The 18,486-nt window shown below is 41.5% G+C and overlaps 1 protein-coding gene across 4 annotated transcripts in view; it reads right to left on the reverse strand.

Moving 5' to 3' along the window:
* EFL1 (elongation factor like GTPase 1) overlaps positions 1–18,486 on the reverse strand; it is a 1,188,367-nt gene that overhangs the window by 253,938 nt on the left and 915,943 nt on the right. For all 4 annotated transcript variants that reach the window (XM_086958226.1, XM_086958223.1, XM_086958224.1 and 1 more), the window contains exon 18: positions 5,548–6,560. In XM_086958226.1, the coding sequence (XP_086814352.1) occupies positions 5,548–6,560 (1,013 nt within the window). The remainder of the gene's footprint in view (positions 1–5,547; positions 6,561–18,486) is intronic.

Consider the following 18,486-nt stretch of genomic DNA (forward strand, 5'->3'; position numbering starts at 1 on the left):
TCATCTACGACATACCATGACATCGACCACATCACCCAAAACCTCTGTGACCTCCACCGGCTCCCCGTCAAAAGAAGAATTACATTCAAGCTGCTCATACCCTCCACAACAACGGACCCCAACACCTCAATGACCGAATCTGTTGCCATGCCCCCAAGAGAAACCTCCGCTCAGCCGACCTCGCCCTTGCCACGTCCCTCGTTTCAAAAGGACCAGAGCAGGGGGAGGATCCTTCTCCTACCTCGCAGTCAAGACCTGCAAAGAACTCCCGCGCCACCTCCGACAAGCCGGACACTGCACCAATTCAGAAAGGACCTCAAGACCTGGCTCTTCGAATGACCCCAACTAAGTTGGTCACACCCCCAGACCCTCAGCACCTTGAGACGCTCACGGGTGAGTAGTGTGCTCCACAAAACCCTGATAGATTGATTGAAGTAAAAAAGGGATTATTTGTAAATCCTTACAAAGTTGCAAATTTGCTTGATAGCTAAAAGTATTTCCGAAAGAGTAAACATTTTATTCTTTTCCCTTAATGTTTGTAGAATTAGCAGTGTATTTACAATTGAACATTTTAGATACATTGCCATCTTTTATGTAGGACAGTTTATGATAAGTGCAGCAGAAACACAATGTCTCTTTTGCACTTAAAAATAAAAATAAGGGCACAATAGTCTCCACAACAGCCAAAATGCATAATTAACTGTCATTTAAGGCACCCGGCCTCTCTCGCATCCATGACCAAACATCGGTCGGGCGGGGAACATACATGCCAAGAAAGCTCTTACTCAACAAATAAAAGAAGAGGTTCTAACTACTGGAGGCTCAAAATGGTAACTAAACAAAGCAAATGGAGATTTGCTTGTACACACTGTGTCTTTTCTAAATAAACACTTGCAATTGTAAATATTTTACATTGAAGGGCAAAAGAAAAAAACATCTATCTAAAATGTGAGCGTACACGTTTCTAATCAAGCTTCTTGTGAGCGGTTTATGAGTTCTAACCTATCTTGGAAAAGTAAGAAGGGCAGTCTATGGCAGGTTACTGATACGGGTGTAGTCTCTTAGCGAAAGCATTACACTCAAATGTATTTCATATAAACTAAGACTACAGACCAACTACGTCAAAAAGTGATTATCCCTTTAGTCCTGACATGACCAGTTGGAAAAATGCCTGACTCGTCATGTAATAATGCACCCAAACAACCAGTATCACCTACAACATGTATACAAACACTTGATTTAGGGACAAATATTTTGTTTAGCAAGAACCATAGAAACGACTTCCCTCCACATAATCGATGGCATATTTCTAATTAAACCTCTCTTATATCTTATGGAACTTAATCTAACTCGAAATAGATTCTGGAAAATTAATAATATTTTTTATGCCAGGTTATTATTATCTAGGTACCATTCTCCTGAAAACATTGCAAGGAAGCAAGCTTATTTCACAAAATGCACAAAGACTATCTCAATATCAAGGGCATAGCAGTTGTAGGATGCCTGTCTCGTTATAAAACAATGTTATTCGGGGCTGATATCTCAGAAAAATCAAAAACATGGTCCACGAGCTCTTAAACTCCCTTCTGTAAGTAACTAGATTAGAAGATAACTAATTGCTTTTAGAAAACTGATCAAATACACATACTTTCAGGACAATCTATCTCCCTTTCCAAGCGTTTAAGACCAGTAATATACGACAAACACTGCAGTACTCACGGTGCATGTGTTTGTGTTAGTACTTGTAGGAGGTAGACCTGTATCGACAGCAAGGGTGGTCTGGTCACAGCAGGAGCTTTGAGATTCGATTCAGAATCAATTACAATTAGGTAGACTGTTCTCTGGTGATCATTTCCAATGTGCTCAGATACACTTTTTTCGGAAGAAGTTGATCTTTAATTGAAAGAGTGTTGGGGAAGTTACATGTTGATGGGAATTTTCTTCCATTCTTATGGAGTAGATGTATAATTAGTTATTCTACTGGGTTTCATTTTTTTGGAGGTATTTATATCTGGTTTGACCATGTCCTAGATTGCACTGGCTGCCACACCTAGAAGTATTGCCGTAAGAGTAAACATTTAACTCTTTTCTCTTAATGTTTGTGCATTTAGCAGTGTATTTGCACTTGATGAACATTTTAGATACACAGCCATCATCTTTTATGAAGAACAGTTTAAGGTGAGAGCAGTGGAAACACAACGTCTCTTTTGCACTTACAAATGAAGATCAAGGAACGATCTTCTCCACAACATAGCCAAAATATACAATTAGCTGCCATTTAAGGAACCCAGCCTCTACTTGCATCCACGAGTAAACATCTATTGGGCGGCGAACATACATGCCAAGAAAGCTCTTACTCAACAAGTAAAACATGAGGTACTGAGTACTGGAGACTTAAAATGGAAATTAAACAAAGCAAATGGAGAATTGCTCATACACATTGTGTCTTTTTTAAATAAACACTTGCAATTGTAAATATTTTACTTTGAAAGAAGAAAGAAAAAACATCTATCTAAAATGTGAGCATACACATTTCTATTCAAGCTTCTTGTGAGAGACTTATGGCCTGGGTTCTAACCTATCTTGGAACAGTTTAGGGAAAAGTAAGAAGGGCAGTCTACGGCAGGTTGCTGATACAGGTGCAGTTCCATGATGAAAGCATTACACTCAATATTATTTCATATAAACTAAGACTACAGACCAACTAGCTCAAAAAGTGCTTGTCCCTTTAGTCTTAGTATGAAAAGTTGGAAAAATGCCTGACTCTCATCATGTAACAAGGCTCCCAAACAACCAGTGTCACCTACAACATATATAAAAACACTTGATTTTTATTTATTTAGTGTATCTTATATAGCGCACAGCTACCCCAACGGGGTGTCCCGGCGCTTGCATTGGGAACCCGTCCTGGCTTTTCCCTGTGAGATAACCCGTACTGGGCATCCCCAAGGTGAAAGCCAGGCATCCCGCCGCGGGGGGCCATAGTGGAGATTAAGCAAGCTATTGCCCAGAGTTGCAGAGTGTGAACCCGTGATTCGAGTAGGCACCGAAGTGAGAATTATCGAGTCCATGGACACTTGGGCTCAGACCCTGCCGCGTCGGGAATTGAACCCTGGTCCCGGGTCTGACCTCAGCTTCCGGGTATGCCTCCTCTAACCATTGAGCCACTTCTCCACTAAGAGAGAGACAAATGTTTGTTTAGTAAGAGCCATAGAAGCACCTTCCCTCCACATACTTGAGGGCATATTGCTGAAGAAGCTTCTCTTATATCATATGGCACTTAATCTCGAAATAGATTATGGAAATGTAAAAATAGTTTTTATGCCAGATTATCATTATCTAGGTACCACTCTGCTAAAAACGTGATAAGGAAGCAAGCTTATTTCAAAATTACTCGTCAACTACCTCAATATCAATGGCATAAGAGTTGAAGGAGGCCTGTCTCCTTATAAAGCAATGCTAGGCAGGGCTGACATCTCAGATAAGTCAGAAACATGGTCTGTTCCTAACACAAGCAGCATCGAGTCTTGCTATGTGCACAATCAGTTGGTCAGGCTGAAAGCCCCAAATATATCTGTGGAGATTTAGCAAGTTTAATCTACTAAAAAAAAAAAAATAAACACTCCAATACTTATGCAAATAACAATAATTATATGTGCGTTACCTCAACAGGGAAGTGCCTAATACTGTAAAACACAATGACCCCCTCATTCATCACTACGGATGAGGCAACTTGCATGCTGAAATAATTTGCAGAATTTAATGATAATCTATAAGATGGACAATCGTCTATCATAGCAGGGACAAGCAATAGTGTGCAGCAGCCAATATCAAGGCAGACCTATGCATAGACCTTGAAGTGAGATAGTCTGAAACTCTGATCCTTCTTGACCTATCCGGAGCATATGATTTAGTGGGCCATAAAACCCCAACAGGGTACCTGGAAAAGTAATGTGGGATATCCAGAATGGCCTTTCAGTGGTACTAATAATTTGTATCAAATTAAAGCAAGCAAAACAGATTCAGCTCCTCTTCTTGTGCAGTGAAACATAACTTGTGGGGGTCCGCTTGGCATCTCCACGATCCTCTCTTAAGCCAATATATACATGAACCCACCAGCTAGGGCTACATCTCAGCACCACCAACAGTTACAAATGTATGTAGACAATATCTACTTTTACATTGATCTAAACAGCCACAACGAACAGGATAAAATATATGTTTATATTTTGCTCACTGCATGAAAAATATATATATAGTTAGAGATTCCTCATGTTAAAGATTGCCATTCGATCCACTTAATCAGGAGGAAGTGTTAGGAGCCACTCAGACCACAGCAAAGGATTAATTAACATGGAGTATAATCCAATGAAAAAATGGCGATTGGTGATCAAATCATTACAATAGATTAAAATTCTACCTTCTAACTTATGTTGCTGAGAAGGATCCTCCTGCAGCTCCAGATGCCACTTTGCATCACTAAATATGGCTTGACTACTGTTCAGACTAGACTACTGTAACATTGCCTAAGTCACAGCTCTAAGCAAAAAAACCTGAAACTGCCTGCCAGTGGCACTGGAAATAACGTAGATGCTACTCTGGAGTGGAGAAGTGTGGCTCAGTGGTTAGAGGCGGCAGACCCGGAAGCTGGGATCGACCGTGGACCAGGGTTCGATTCCCCGCCTCAGCGGGTCTCGGGCTCAAAATTCCACGGCCTCGACAATTCTCGCTCCGGTGCCTACTCGACTCATGGGGTCTCACTCTGCAACTCTGGGCAATAGCTTGCTTAATCTCCACTACGGCCCCTCGCGGCGGGATGCCTGGCTTTCACCCTGTGGACACCATGCCGGGGCCTCTCACAGGGGAATACCAGGACGGGTTCCCTAAGCAAGCGCTAGGATGCCCTTTGGGTGACAGGTTGCGCTATATAAGTACACCTACATTTACATTTACATTTACACATTTTACTCTGCATGATCTTCAAGGCACACGAGAGACAGAGAGAAAAACATATACCTGCTTTAGTTCCAAACTGTATATCTAAAAGATAACAGAAGCATAGCAAGACAAACCTGATTATTACGAACTATATCCACAGCAAGACTCACACAGGCTATCCAAACCTCGTATTGACACACAACTCTGGAATACATTTTTCCCAGTCATTATGAATCTACCAAACTGGACAGCTTAAAAAGGTTTCAAAGAGAGATCTTCACAATCCACTGGAATTAGCCCTGCGCTCACTCCAAGAACGGATTTTGTGCCTATGGCCGCAGGAATGCCGAAGCGGAGTCATCATCCTGAGACCTGTCATCCACATCAGACACAGATCTTTCGTCAGCCTGGAAGTTGATTGGTTCGCTCAGACCTGCCTTCAACACAGTCATCAGAACTAAGGAATGGCTATCTGTCCCAAACCAGAGCTTAATTAAACAAACAGATATATTAATCGGTATAGAGTTTTTTTATTGCGAATACTAAATTCAAGAAAAAAATGTCATCTTTATTTAAAAACATCTGTGAAAAAGTATTTTTATATCTTACCTAATACTTCTGCTGTAGCCATAATTTCACATGTGTACATGGCTGCCATCAGTCGCGGAGGTTTGGCTTGGAAAGCATATCGGCAAGCTTCCTTCATTGTGGCAATCAGTTGTCCAGAAAAAGGGCCATAACAGTCTGCAGGCAGAATCTCACCTTTACGTTTTGTCTTCTCAAATGACTTTGCACTGTCCTCAGAAGGAGAAATTAGGCGGTCGAGGACATCAGACGATTCACTGATAGAAGTATTCACTGTTGGATTTACTTCATTTTTGTTTTCAGGCCCCTCCGATGGTTCAAAATGTACTGAATCCTGCCGGTCAGTGGTTATTAGTGTTTGTACTTTGCTCATGTCCCACTTTTCCACAATAAAGCAAACACCCATTAGAGGTTCTTCACACAAGGGCCCCGCCAACGCAACAAGCTGAAACCCACTAGCAATGCTGTTATCTAAATCCCGAAATTTAGTGCCTTCTTTCATAGCCATATCAAGGCATTGCCACACAGAAGGTCTTTCATAACCTTCCAGTCTGTTCAATAAAATATTTGGCCCATTTCGACGAGGACCAAATGACCAAATCTGGTCAACTGCATTTCTCCACCTTCTTCCTTGTAGGTTTTGTTCCAGTTTCTGTTTAAATTCCTTAATTCTATCCAAAGTGAACTGGCCAATTTCATGAATGCTACTACCTTCATTTAAAGCTAAGTTGAACTGCTCCATAATGCGAATCAAATCACTGTTCTCTTCAAGAAGTTGTGTTACAGATTCAGGAAGGGGCATGGCTCGAACACTAAGGCTGGCAAGTTTATTTGGGGTGGTCATAGTTACGAGCCCATCTGCATCAATTTGAACACATTCTGGAGTTCTACTCTGGTCTTCTTTTAACTGATGTATAACAGCAACTTTGTGCTGCCTACCAATATCTTCATTTACCATGTCAACTTTCGGGGGTCGTATAATTGTTTCTCTGAAAGGAATGATCGGCTCTGATGCACTCAGTTGAATCTTTGCAAACCTAGTATGTAGAATAAAAAAAAAATCATGAATATACAACAGAATATACTAACCTAAGTTCAGACTATTTTGTACAGCTTGTATTATAAGCTAGACAGCTTCACAATCAGAGTAGCTGAATTTTGATTAGCTCCTAGTCAAGATATATTGATAGGAATCCTAGCTTGTACCTGAGACAAGCCTCGTTACAGTATCAACTCACATCTCACTATGTCATCTTTCTATAACAGATGCCTTCAGACATCACATGTTTCTAATAAAGAACTAGAATATTCATATAGCTCACACAATGTGTCTGCACTGGGAAACATGCTGTGGGAGGACAGTTTTCGAATCATTCCTGCTCCTGTGCAGAAGGCTGAATATTTACATACAAATATTTCCTATCTCTGCTGTTACGATTTCCTGCAATAAATGAGTAATCGAAAACATTCCTTTCAATGTGTTGATGTTATATATGTAGTGTTCCTAGTCTGTTAAAATTGTGTAGTCTATGACCATTTTCACTTTGTTAAAAAATTAGCACACTCATTGTTAGTCTTAAAATTCTAATTATTTTAAAATATTTATAACTGATGAACTTTTAATATACTTGTTTATATGGTATACAGAAATAGGTTTACATATAATAAATATAGATTATATATTTCTTATTAATCTTTATTTCGACAAAGAATTGTCATAAAAGAGCACAACAGTAAAACAGTTTCAATGATACAGTAAAAAAATTTAAAACAAGCAATAAAATACCATTTCATATCAATGTATATTTCCAATACATGAGTATTGTCCCTCCTGCTCTACTAATTCTAGTACCAACCCCAAGAGAATTCAGTTGTTTACTTTCTGTGTTCTAGTTTATGGGTTTGCCACAAGTGCCCTTCTAATATTCCACATCGCTGCTATAAACTTTATAATAGCGAAAACCACAACCGGGGAAAGATCCGTTTTTAAAATTCTGTACGCCTGGAGGCAGTGGCTTAACCCCAGGTTTTTACAGATTGGGATGATCCACCTCCGTCTCGGGTTTGAGTAAGCAGGGCAAAAGAAAACAACATGGACCTCGTTTTCTAAAACTGCAGTACACCCTGGACAATTCTTCGGCGATAGTGCGCAGCAGTCAGACGTAAGAGATCTGATAGGTAGCGAACCATGCCGCCATTGGAGAAAAAGCTTCCTCGAAACAACAGGGCTAATAGCATCCAGTACTCGTTCAAAACAGTATAAGTCCTTGGTCGAGAGGAACCTGGCAGTAAGAGTGCCCAATTTGGTGCTAGATAATAAATGGGCCATACGTTTTTCCCGGAACAGCTGTACCAATTGATTTCGTGAAATGCCAGCACAAATATGCTCCGGGTCTGACCACATTGTAGCAAGACCAAGTTTCTCAAATTCCATCCTAACATATTTTAGCCAAGGAAGCCTGCCCACATTAGGCAAGCCCAGTACTTCAATTAGCTCTTGCCTATATTCGGATAACTCTGGGGTTACCCAGTGTCTCCTCCAAAAAGTTAGAGGTCTAAGGGCCAGTTCCTCCTCTATAGGTCCGATGCCAAGTTCCAATCTTAGCGGCACTAGTGGGATACTCACGGGCAAAGCTGTCAATTGCCTTAAGAATCTATTCTCTGCAGCAGTAATTGCTGAGCCAGTCTTGTAACCCCACAGCTCAGCCCCATAGGACACCGCTCCACGCGCCCGCAGTTGGTAAATTTCTAGTGGGGGACCAATCGGTTTGTACGATGACCTACTCAACAGTTTCAGTATGCCCCCCGCTATCTGGGTCATCTTAAGATGCAATTTCAGTTCATGTTGGACCCAAGGAAATAATTCATTTAGGGTAAGCCCTAGGTAGTCAAAAGTGTGGACCCTTTCTAATCTAACACCATCTATCATAGGGTTTGGACAGGTTTTTGCGGGGGGATTAAAAATCATGTATTTGGTTTTTAAGGTGTCAATTTCTAAATCCCGCTCTTTACAAAAAGAGACAAACCCGTCCAGGACACGTTGGATACCCATAGGGGTTTTAGAGAAAAGTAACGTGTCATCTGCGAACATGATCGCTGCCATCCTGGACCCTGCAAGCTTTGGGGCCTCACTGTCTTGTACTGCGTCCAGATGTGCGATTACCCCGTTGACAAAGAGGCAAAACAGGGTAGGTGCCAAGACACACCCCTGCCTTACCCCCCTGTTAACGGAGAATCGTGCTCTCAGTGAACCGCTGCTACCACACCTGACTTGTGCATAGTTCTGGGCGTGGAGTCGTATTAACATATTCAGGAGTGGGGGTGGAATACCAAGCTCCCGGAGTACAGTCCACAGCTTCTGGAGCTGGACCAGGTTGAATGCCGCGCGTATGTCTACAAAGATGGTGTATAGTGACCCACCCCCGATCTTGACAGTTTTCCAATGGAGCATATATAAACGGAAGTTCTGGTCCATAGGGGAAACATTCTTCCGGAACCCAGCCTGGAAGGGGCTTAAAATGGAATACTCCTCGATCCAGTCTAAAAGACGATTTAGGATCAGACGTGCAAAAAGTTTTTGGGGCACATCAATGAGGCTGATTGGCCTGTAGTTGGCAGGGAGCAGAGGTGAGCCCTTTTTGAAGATAGGGACAATCTCTGCCCCCAGCCATGTGCTCGGAACCTCCATGCCCCCCCAAATAGCATTGAAAATAGCCATCAGATAGGGAGCCCATACCACCGGTTCATGCTTTAGAAGGTCGCCTGGTAATTTATCCAGGCCCGGAGCTTTACTTGAGGGAAGGTTGAGAATAGCAGTCTCCACCTCCCCCACAGTAAACTCGTACTCAGATGTTCCACTCTGGATATTAGGAGCTTGGCTCAACGAGTTTGGTGCGCCCGCATGGACATACGCCCAGTAAAGAGTTCGAAAGTGCTCTTCCCACACCTCAGCAGCTAAATTAGGGGCCACAGCCTCAACTTGTTCTATTGACCCGGTGTTAACAATTTGCCAGAATTGCCAGGCATTTCTTCCGGCAAGACTTGATGTTAGGTTGGCCCAGTGATCCACCTCCCATTCTGCTTTAGCATGGCGAATTAAATTCCTGTAGGCAGCCCTTTTATCCTTGATCAGAGCACTATTATGGCTTAATTTCAATGCTTTGATGAGCTCTGATTTCGCCCTTCGACATGCTGGGTTGAACCATGTATGTTTTTTGACTGTTTTTTTCCCATTTCCCAAAGGGTTTAGGATCTCGGCTATGCTTGTAGTCAAAACCTGATCAACAACACCAAGTTTGGCAAATGCTGGATCAGAAATAAACTCCGGGGTCAAGGCAATCACAGTTTCCAGTGCTGTAGCTACTTCTACGTATATATCAGCCACTAACTCAGGACAAATTACTGCCCTATCCCATCTGATTCTTCGTCTATTACTGGAGAGGAGTGCCCGATTATTGGGTCCTCTCCGTCCATTGGGGCTGTCTTTAGAGCGGCCAGGGCAAAGAAAATCTAGAATCAGAGGATTATGGTCACTTTCGGCCCTGGATACCACCTTAAAATCAATGACTTTGTGCCATGCACAGGCTTCGACGAATATATAATCCAATCGAGCCTCTTGGGCCGATTTGTTAAAGGTGTGTTTTGCTGATGTGTCCAAGCCAGCACGGCCATTGCATGCCCTAATTGAGTGGTTTAATGTTAAGGCTAGAATTTGGACTGCCAGAGGTGCCCATGACTTAGGCGGAGGACCCACCGCCGGGGGGATTTTCCAGTAGTTATCCTCTTATGAAATTGCGCCATCCATGAGGTCACTCAATGGCTCAAAGTGGGAGTTAAGGTCACCCCCTATCACCAGAGTGGCCCCCTGGGGGATCCTAGTTAGGTAAGTGGAAAGTTCCTCGATGGTTTTAGACTCTGCTGTGGGGTTGACAGATCTGGAGTAAACATTCACCAGATTTTATATGTTGTATTATTTCCTTACATTTAACTCACAATAAAAATTAGCTAGCGCGGCGCATGGAGAGGGACACACCTATTGATGAGAAAGATAGAAAAAGTAAAAAATATACATATATATAGTTTATTATCCACTGAAGCACAAATCTGTTAAAGTTACATATATATATATATATATATATATATATATGTGTATATATATATATATATATATATATATATATATATATATATATATATATATATATATATATATATATATATATATATATATATATATATATATATATATATATATATATATATATGTGTGTGTTCAAAACCATAAGCCAGGTCCGCAATCACCGGAATACCAACACAGCACAGCAAAGAACACGAGACCCAGGAATCAGGTGAGTTGGTTAATTTATTAGCACCTTGGCCAGCATAACGTTTCGGCCTGCACAGAGGCCTTGGTATATATATATATATATATCCCACAACACTGCTATTATTTCATTTGAAAAGCAGCAGTCGCGGACACCTTAGGGTACATTGCAGCAACCTTAATTTATTTAGCACACAGGCCCAGCAAGTATACACTCAACGCTTTTCAGGATCACTCCCTTGTTCACGAGGGAGTGATCCTGAAACGCGTTCAGTGTATACTTGCCGGACCTGTGTGCTAAATAAATTAAGGTTGCTGCAAAGAACTCTAAGGTGTCCGCGACTGCTGCTTTTCAAACGAAATAACAGCCGTGTTGTGAGTTAAGTGAGGCTGCCTGCCTCGGCGCGGACAGCCGTCGAGAAGCGGCTGGGAAGAGGCGCTACGAGCGATTCGGCTTGTGTTTTTGAACTGTAGGGACGGTCGAAATGCGTCATGACTAACTGTTTATTGGGCTAATAAACTGTATGCTGCAACGAAGTTGGTACATGCCTTGTATTTCACCTGAGTGGTGGAGTGCTGCGAGGTATTGCAGATATATATATATATATATAACCTACTGGCGGTCTCCAGTAGGGAGTTATAGTTAGGACTATTTTCCTATAGTTAGGACCTATTTTCCATAGGAAATCCGCAACATTCTATTTGGAATAACTTTGGCGCCGGTTGATGAATCTTCTCAAAATGTTCAAAACTCGTGGGGCGCTCCGGTCCGCTCCTATCCTTAAAGTCTCGGGGTGAATCGTCAAGTAGGGGCCGAGAAAAAAGGGGGGTCCCAAAATGTTTTTTGCCCCATGCAATTTTCCATAGGAACCGTTCATCGCGGCTACAGCCCGAACTGCTGAACGGAATGACACCAAATTGGGCAAAGAGGTAGGCCTTAGTTCAGACTCGTGACTTTTGCTAAAATGCTGTAAATCCGTTCAGTAGTTCCTTAGAAAATGACATTTAAAAGTACATATATGTCTATGGCCGGGGTGGATCCGCGCACTGTAAGCGCACCCTGCCGTGCACAAGCTGTATTCTAATCGGCTGTCAACACTCCAAATCAGGAAGAGTTGGCAGCCATCTTGTGCCTCGGTAGAACTGAGGCACAAGAAACCTATAAAGAAAACGCAACAAGTGTGCAGGGTAGAAACACCCTGACCCCCTAGGCCTGCTCAGGGGGTCCCACAAGGAACCACAGGGCTCCCCAAAAACAAAAACAAACAAAAAAAAATTGTCAATTTCCGCGCAGGATGTGGAGGGATGTGGAAGGGAAGAGTTTAGAAAGGCTTGTTTTGGGGGATCGGTATAGTAAAAGGTGTCAGATGGTGCAAGGAGGGGTAGAGTAGGGGAGATTCTAGAAATTGCTATTTTGGGGATCATAGTAGTGGTATGGGGTTTGGGATGAATGGGAGAGTGGTTATAGAGGTATATGGTGAGAAATAGGGCAGTGCATTGGAAAGAGTAGTATTAAGAAGTTTGAGATGAGTCAGAGAATTGAGGTAGAAAATATATTGAGAGAGGTTTAGGGTGAGAAATAGGGAGGTGCATTGGATATGCTGAATTAGAAGAAAATAATAAATATATAGATCCATAAGTACATGGAAAGTATATAGATTCATAAAGGACGTATATATCTGTAGATTAAAGATATTGATAGAGACATAGAGTGAGAAATAGGGTAGTGCATTGAAGAAAAGGAAATGAGAACTCTACTTTCTGAACATCAAACTCTTTTACTGAGCTTCAGCAGAAAATAAGGATATAGGTTAGTCAGAAACAGTGTATATACTATCTCTAAAATAATACTCAGGTTGTTTCATTAAGGGGGAGCAAAGAGCAAAATACATTTATTTTTCTATTTAGTATTTTAGTTATGTGATCCTTGGTGGTAATCAGACACCATACAGAAGGTTATAAGAAAGACAAGCCAACACGTGGTACGCCCCCATTGGGGGCTTTTTCAAGGCATTATACCTATGAAACAAACAACCAAATCATCAATAAAGAAATTGATTTATAAAACCAAATCATAAATAAAGAACTAACATGTAAAAAAATATCACTGTAACGACAGACCATAAAAAACAGAGAAAAACAGAAAACATTAATAAGAACAAAATAAATGAGTAAATGTTATTTATGGAGCCATGGCAACTATTAACCTTTTTAAAGTTGTGAGTTCACTGCAAAGGTGTCAAAACTGTGGGACATTATGTTTATAAAATAGTGGTTCACTGTGGTATGAATAATAAACTCTTGGAAAAATAGGTTTTTTGTTATGCTTTTCAGAAAACAATTATTTAGAAAATCTTAATATGCGCATAATACATATGTTAAGCTTATATAAACAAAAATTATTCAATTACTCATAAGACAGGAACCAATTATACTGTATAACATTTTATTTTTACAGTAAAAAATATTTTTGGTTGTTGTACATATTGATTTTTTTCTTCATGACTGTTGTGCCCTGTAATAAAAGTGGGGAAAATACTCTAATAAAGATATTTAAAATATATATATATATATATATTTTTTTTGTAGGGTTCTCCAGACGATCAAGTTCTTACACACGAATAAATGTGCAGTGATAAGTGACAAGTGAAAAACATTGCAACAAAAAAGCTAAAAAGAAATAACTCCTAATTTTTTCTTTATTTTTTGAGGTTCAGGGAATGGAGTTATAGATGGTTGTGTTCAAAGGCATTTCGACCTCACTGTGAGTTCATTATCAGGACAGGGCAGTGAGCACCTGATATCTTGTATATCTCAGTCAGCTCTCATAGGCATAAATAGCAACAGCTTGCCCAAAAACCTCCCATTGAGGGATCCTTGGTACCATGTAGTAGTGGAGGCCCCGAACGTAGCAAGCAATGCGAACACTGTTTGAATGAAATGTAAATGAAAACGAAAAAAAAAACTGTTGAAGGCACAGCCGACCCAACGCAAGGCCTTCAGACTCAACTACCAAACCAAGAATGAATGAGGGTTGTCACACCCCAAACACCCAGCTGAAGCTACATTTCTGCTCATCACACCTGGGCCTAGTAGTTTTCCCAACCTTAATTATGACTATCTTGAGGTACAACACAGTGGCCTGGTGTCCCTGCCCTGAGATCATTTATTTTTAGAGCATTTTTAGTGAACAGACTCTTCATCTTTGCTACAAGAATCCTTGAAGCTAGAGTTGTTAAATCAGTGCGTGAGGGTAGGACACCATGTTTCCTCACCTTTTAAAAATAATTTTATCTTGTGTCTAATGGCCCCATGTACTAAGCCCGAAGAAGACAGAGGAGGGCACAAAGGCAAATTATTTGGGTGGACTGACCCAAGCCTTGGCTCTAAACATCCATGTATGAGTGGAGCCACGAAAACTTTTGCTATGTATATTGTGCAACAAACAATGTAAATAAGATATAATCTCTTTAAAAGTAAAAAAAATGTATTTCTTTAACATACTGAAGTGATTCACTTACGTGCATCAGGTTATATCACTGCATAGAAAGACATTTATTACAAGTGATAGTTTTGAGAAACATTCATGGCTCACTCCCATTCACAATGACATTACTGAACTAGGAGGCAAGTCAGAAGTCATGTAAGCCCTAAACCTGTGGCCCAAATTCTTGTTATAGATGGAGCATCATTACAGTCTATTAAATCAAACATGAGAGGTACTTCCACAGACCACATCCTGCACTAAAGCATTTAAAAGTACACTCATAAGTGATAATAAAGGAAATGGAGGCTTAGGGAAATAAAATATTTACCTACGATCACAGAATTTGGACAAGCAGGAAAATCAGTATTGATTCCAGGTTACCTGGTTTCACATTTTGCTATTCAGCTACCAGATGTTATCTCTGTATGTCTGTCTGTCTCTCTCTTGTTTACATGAAAAGTCACAGTTTTGTCTTTCATTCTTGGCTCAAGATGGGAAAAACAGATATAGCAGATCTGAATCAGGACCCCGGAAGTGTCTACCAAGCCAATAGTGTATTAATTTGGGGGAGGGCGAGGGTGTCTCGCACGAACCTCCTCACCTCCCAAAGCTAGGTCCCTGGATGTGAGTAAGAAAAGTATTGGAAGTGATGGGGCAACAACCAAAAGCAAACAGCAATTGAGGAAACCTGGGGAAAGAGTGATTTTAATATTACTACAAATTACCTGAAGCATCTGGCGGTTGTGGTAAAAAATAAATACCTAATTTACTGGTGCATCCTCTGCCAGGGCTGTGCATCCACCAACATAAGTGCACCGAGGAGGCAACATGCAAACACCATCCAGGGGCAGATCTCGATAACACTCAAATATAAAAAAATGTAGATGTCCTGAAGGTTAAATGCTGTAACTAGAATTTATTGTGCAGCTGCCTTCATATGTATTAATCCAGTCACTAACTACCTGTAGAGGTCAATGGGGAGAGTAGACTACATAAACTGCTTCATCACCTGTGGAATGTCGTGCCCTTTTAAAATGCTCATAATTAATGCTGATTTCCAGCAATGTCCGTGTATTTCGTTTTTTATACTTACCTGGCGAAGCAAGTAAATCGGTAAAGTATATAAAAGTATTTTTATAAATTCACTGCATCGAAGTGTTTGCGGCAGCGCTGCGTGGGGTGTCACACAATGCTAAAATAAGAACGCGCAGGAGAATGGATGTCTGGGGTAAAACTGAAGACACTTTGCAGACTTGGCTGTACATGTTTCTCTCCTGATGATGACAGACTGGAGCGGTTATCTTTCTAATACCGAAGCCCATCAAGCTAACGGCCTCGTCCTAGCAAAAGAGGTTATTACCTCCAGGTATGATGTACAGCCTTGCTCTCTCAGAGATGAGGAGCTTATATCCTCAACTCATTTGCTACAAATTGGAGATTGATTTCACTGTACAGTTAATCCCATTTAGAGGGCTAGGATGTTTGACATGAGGAAAGTTCAGTGCACGAGGGAATACACCGGGCTGGAGAACAATTACTTTGAACTCGCCTTTGCCTCATTCACGAAAAAACACTCGGAGCATTAAGTATCTGCATGAACATTGATAAATACATCTTACAACCTTTCACCATTATACTAATCACACCGTCTCTGAACTAACAAAATAATGCGCAACACTTACTACTCGGTTCTAGGGGTTTGTGCCAACAAATGATCTAGGTCATGGAAGAACTATTCAGTACAACGCCTCGAGGTCCTCAATGAACACCGACAATGCAGTCGGCAGGGGTTGCACACCCAGTAGTCTTTTCAGGGTGCCCAAAAAATCCAAGTTTAATGAACGTGGCCTCAGCACACTGAATTCACATATTTCTTCAAAACGTGACCCTCTAGCGGACTCAAGTCATGCACCCCTGCACCGTGAGAATTGACAAGAGTAACATGTTACTACAAAGTATAGATGCCCGAGTAACCTTTGATACGGGAGGGCAGTACTAACTTAATGCTTCTACTGATAACATGCCCACAAAAGATACCTTTATAACTTTATCCGAGTCCATTCTGCCCAGCGAAATCAGATTAAACACTGTATTTCAGTGATTTCGTATAAACTTAATCTACTGTGAACATTTAGGGCTATCTGGATTGAAAATCTAAAACTATACTTTGAACTCTAACCCAGGTTTCCTTTGTTTAATGCCAAAACTGTTAAAGAGACTTCCATCTAGATCCTCTTGGAAACTGCCAATAGTCTATGTATGTTACGTAGCTAAGAAATTGGAGCAGTGGCACCAGGGCCTAGTGTGGTCAGGGAGTTACTGGACAACATTTATGGCTGTCTAGCACTGCTTAATCAGGGGCACTAGGTTCTTATTTTTAGGTCTCTCCTATTGTTGTAGAATAATTAGTATTTCTATTACATTAACAACATAAGTATAGTGGGCCCTGAATCAGCCCTTTGTGCTTAAGGTATCTCTGTTATAGTCATAATCTAGTGAATAGTCCCGCCCATGTGCGTGGACCCCGGCAATCATAAATAATCTCTTAAGTTGTCAAAAAATGCAGACCCTGCAAGACACTTAAGAGAGAATTTAAAGACAAATAATGCAGCCTATATCCACAGGCTACACTGTTCAGTACTTCAACTAGAAATTCCACCAAACAACACCACACACAACCCAGCCTGCAGTTTCTACCATAGAGAAACTTGCCTCCACCAGTAAAAGACTCTGGAATGATAGAGAGGAAGGCATGGACAGACAAGCCACATAGGCTGCCATTATGTGGCTTAAATAGGATACTGTGCCTTTAAGAGAACTTTCCAGAACTTTCTCCCAGTATCCCAGAATGCATAGCAGGTCCTTCTTACTTTCAGTTCTTTTTGAAGACGTAGCACGCCAGACCTGTAGCATTCCTTACATGAAGAATTATCTCCACCGGGGAGGAGGGCGGGCGCTTATGACTATAACAGAGATACCCCTACTACAGAACTGGAGTTACAGGACAGAAACTACTCCTTCTGTAGTAGGGGATCTCTGTGTATAGTCATAATCTAGTGAATAGAATGGCAAGCCCATCCCCACAACAAAGCGGCGGTGGAGAAAGAAATCAACACCACTATTGTGCGAACAAATTCCGCAGCGAAGCCTGTCCAACCTGAGCATCTGCCCTGGCATCAGTGTCCAGACAGTAATGCTTAGCAAAGGTATGAACCGACTTCCAAGTGGCTGCTTTGCAGATTTCAGCAATTGGCTTGTTACGGAGCAAGGCTGTCGTGGCAGCTTTGCCCCTGGTGGAATGAGCCTTAGGCTTACCTCCTAAGGTCTTATTAGCTTTTTGGTAACACAATTGTATACAGGACACAATCCACCTAGAAATGGACTGCTTAGAGGTAGCAAGGCCCGTCCCGACTGATCCATAATTAATAAACAACTGGTCAGACCTACGAATATCTTTGGTTTTATCCAGATAAAATTTCAACACCCTCCTAACATCCAGGGAATGGAGAGACCTTTCCGCTGGAGATGAAGGATTCTGAAAAAACGTAGGCAAAGTTATGGTCTGGTTGACATGAAAATCAGAAATAACCTTGGGAAGAAATTTAGGGTGAGTACGCATAACAACCTTAGCAGCATGAAATACAGTATAAGGTTCTTGGCAACACAACGCCTGAATTTCACTCACCCTGCGGGCCGATGTAATGGCCACGAGGAACGCCGCCTTCCAGGACAGGTGCTGCAACGAAGCTTTATGAATAGGTTCAAAAGGCTCCTTCATCAACCTGGACAGCACCACATTCAGTTCCCATGAAGGCGAAGGAAGCCTGACAGGAGGGAATACTTTCTTCAATCCTTCCAGAAAATCTTTGATCACAGGGATCTGGAAAAAGAAAGTCTGTGAAGGGCCTTTCCTGTAGGCAGTCAATGCAGCGAGATGAACCTTAATGGAATGAACATTAAGTCTAGACTGAGCCAAATGTAGAAGGTAAGGAAGGATGACATCTTCCTTACACGTCGTCGGGTCATGGTTCTTAGACTGGCACCAGATACAGAACCTCTTCCACTTGTAAGCATAGGAAGTCCGAGTGGAAGGTCTCTTAGACTCCTTCAGTATGTCCATGCAATCCTCGGGCAGATTCAGATGGCCATATTG

Source organism: Lissotriton vulgaris, chromosome 2_1 (genome assembly GCF_964263255.1).
Source record: "Lissotriton vulgaris chromosome 2_1, aLisVul1.2, whole genome shotgun sequence".
Lineage (NCBI taxonomy): Eukaryota > Metazoa > Chordata > Amphibia > Caudata > Salamandridae > Lissotriton > Lissotriton vulgaris.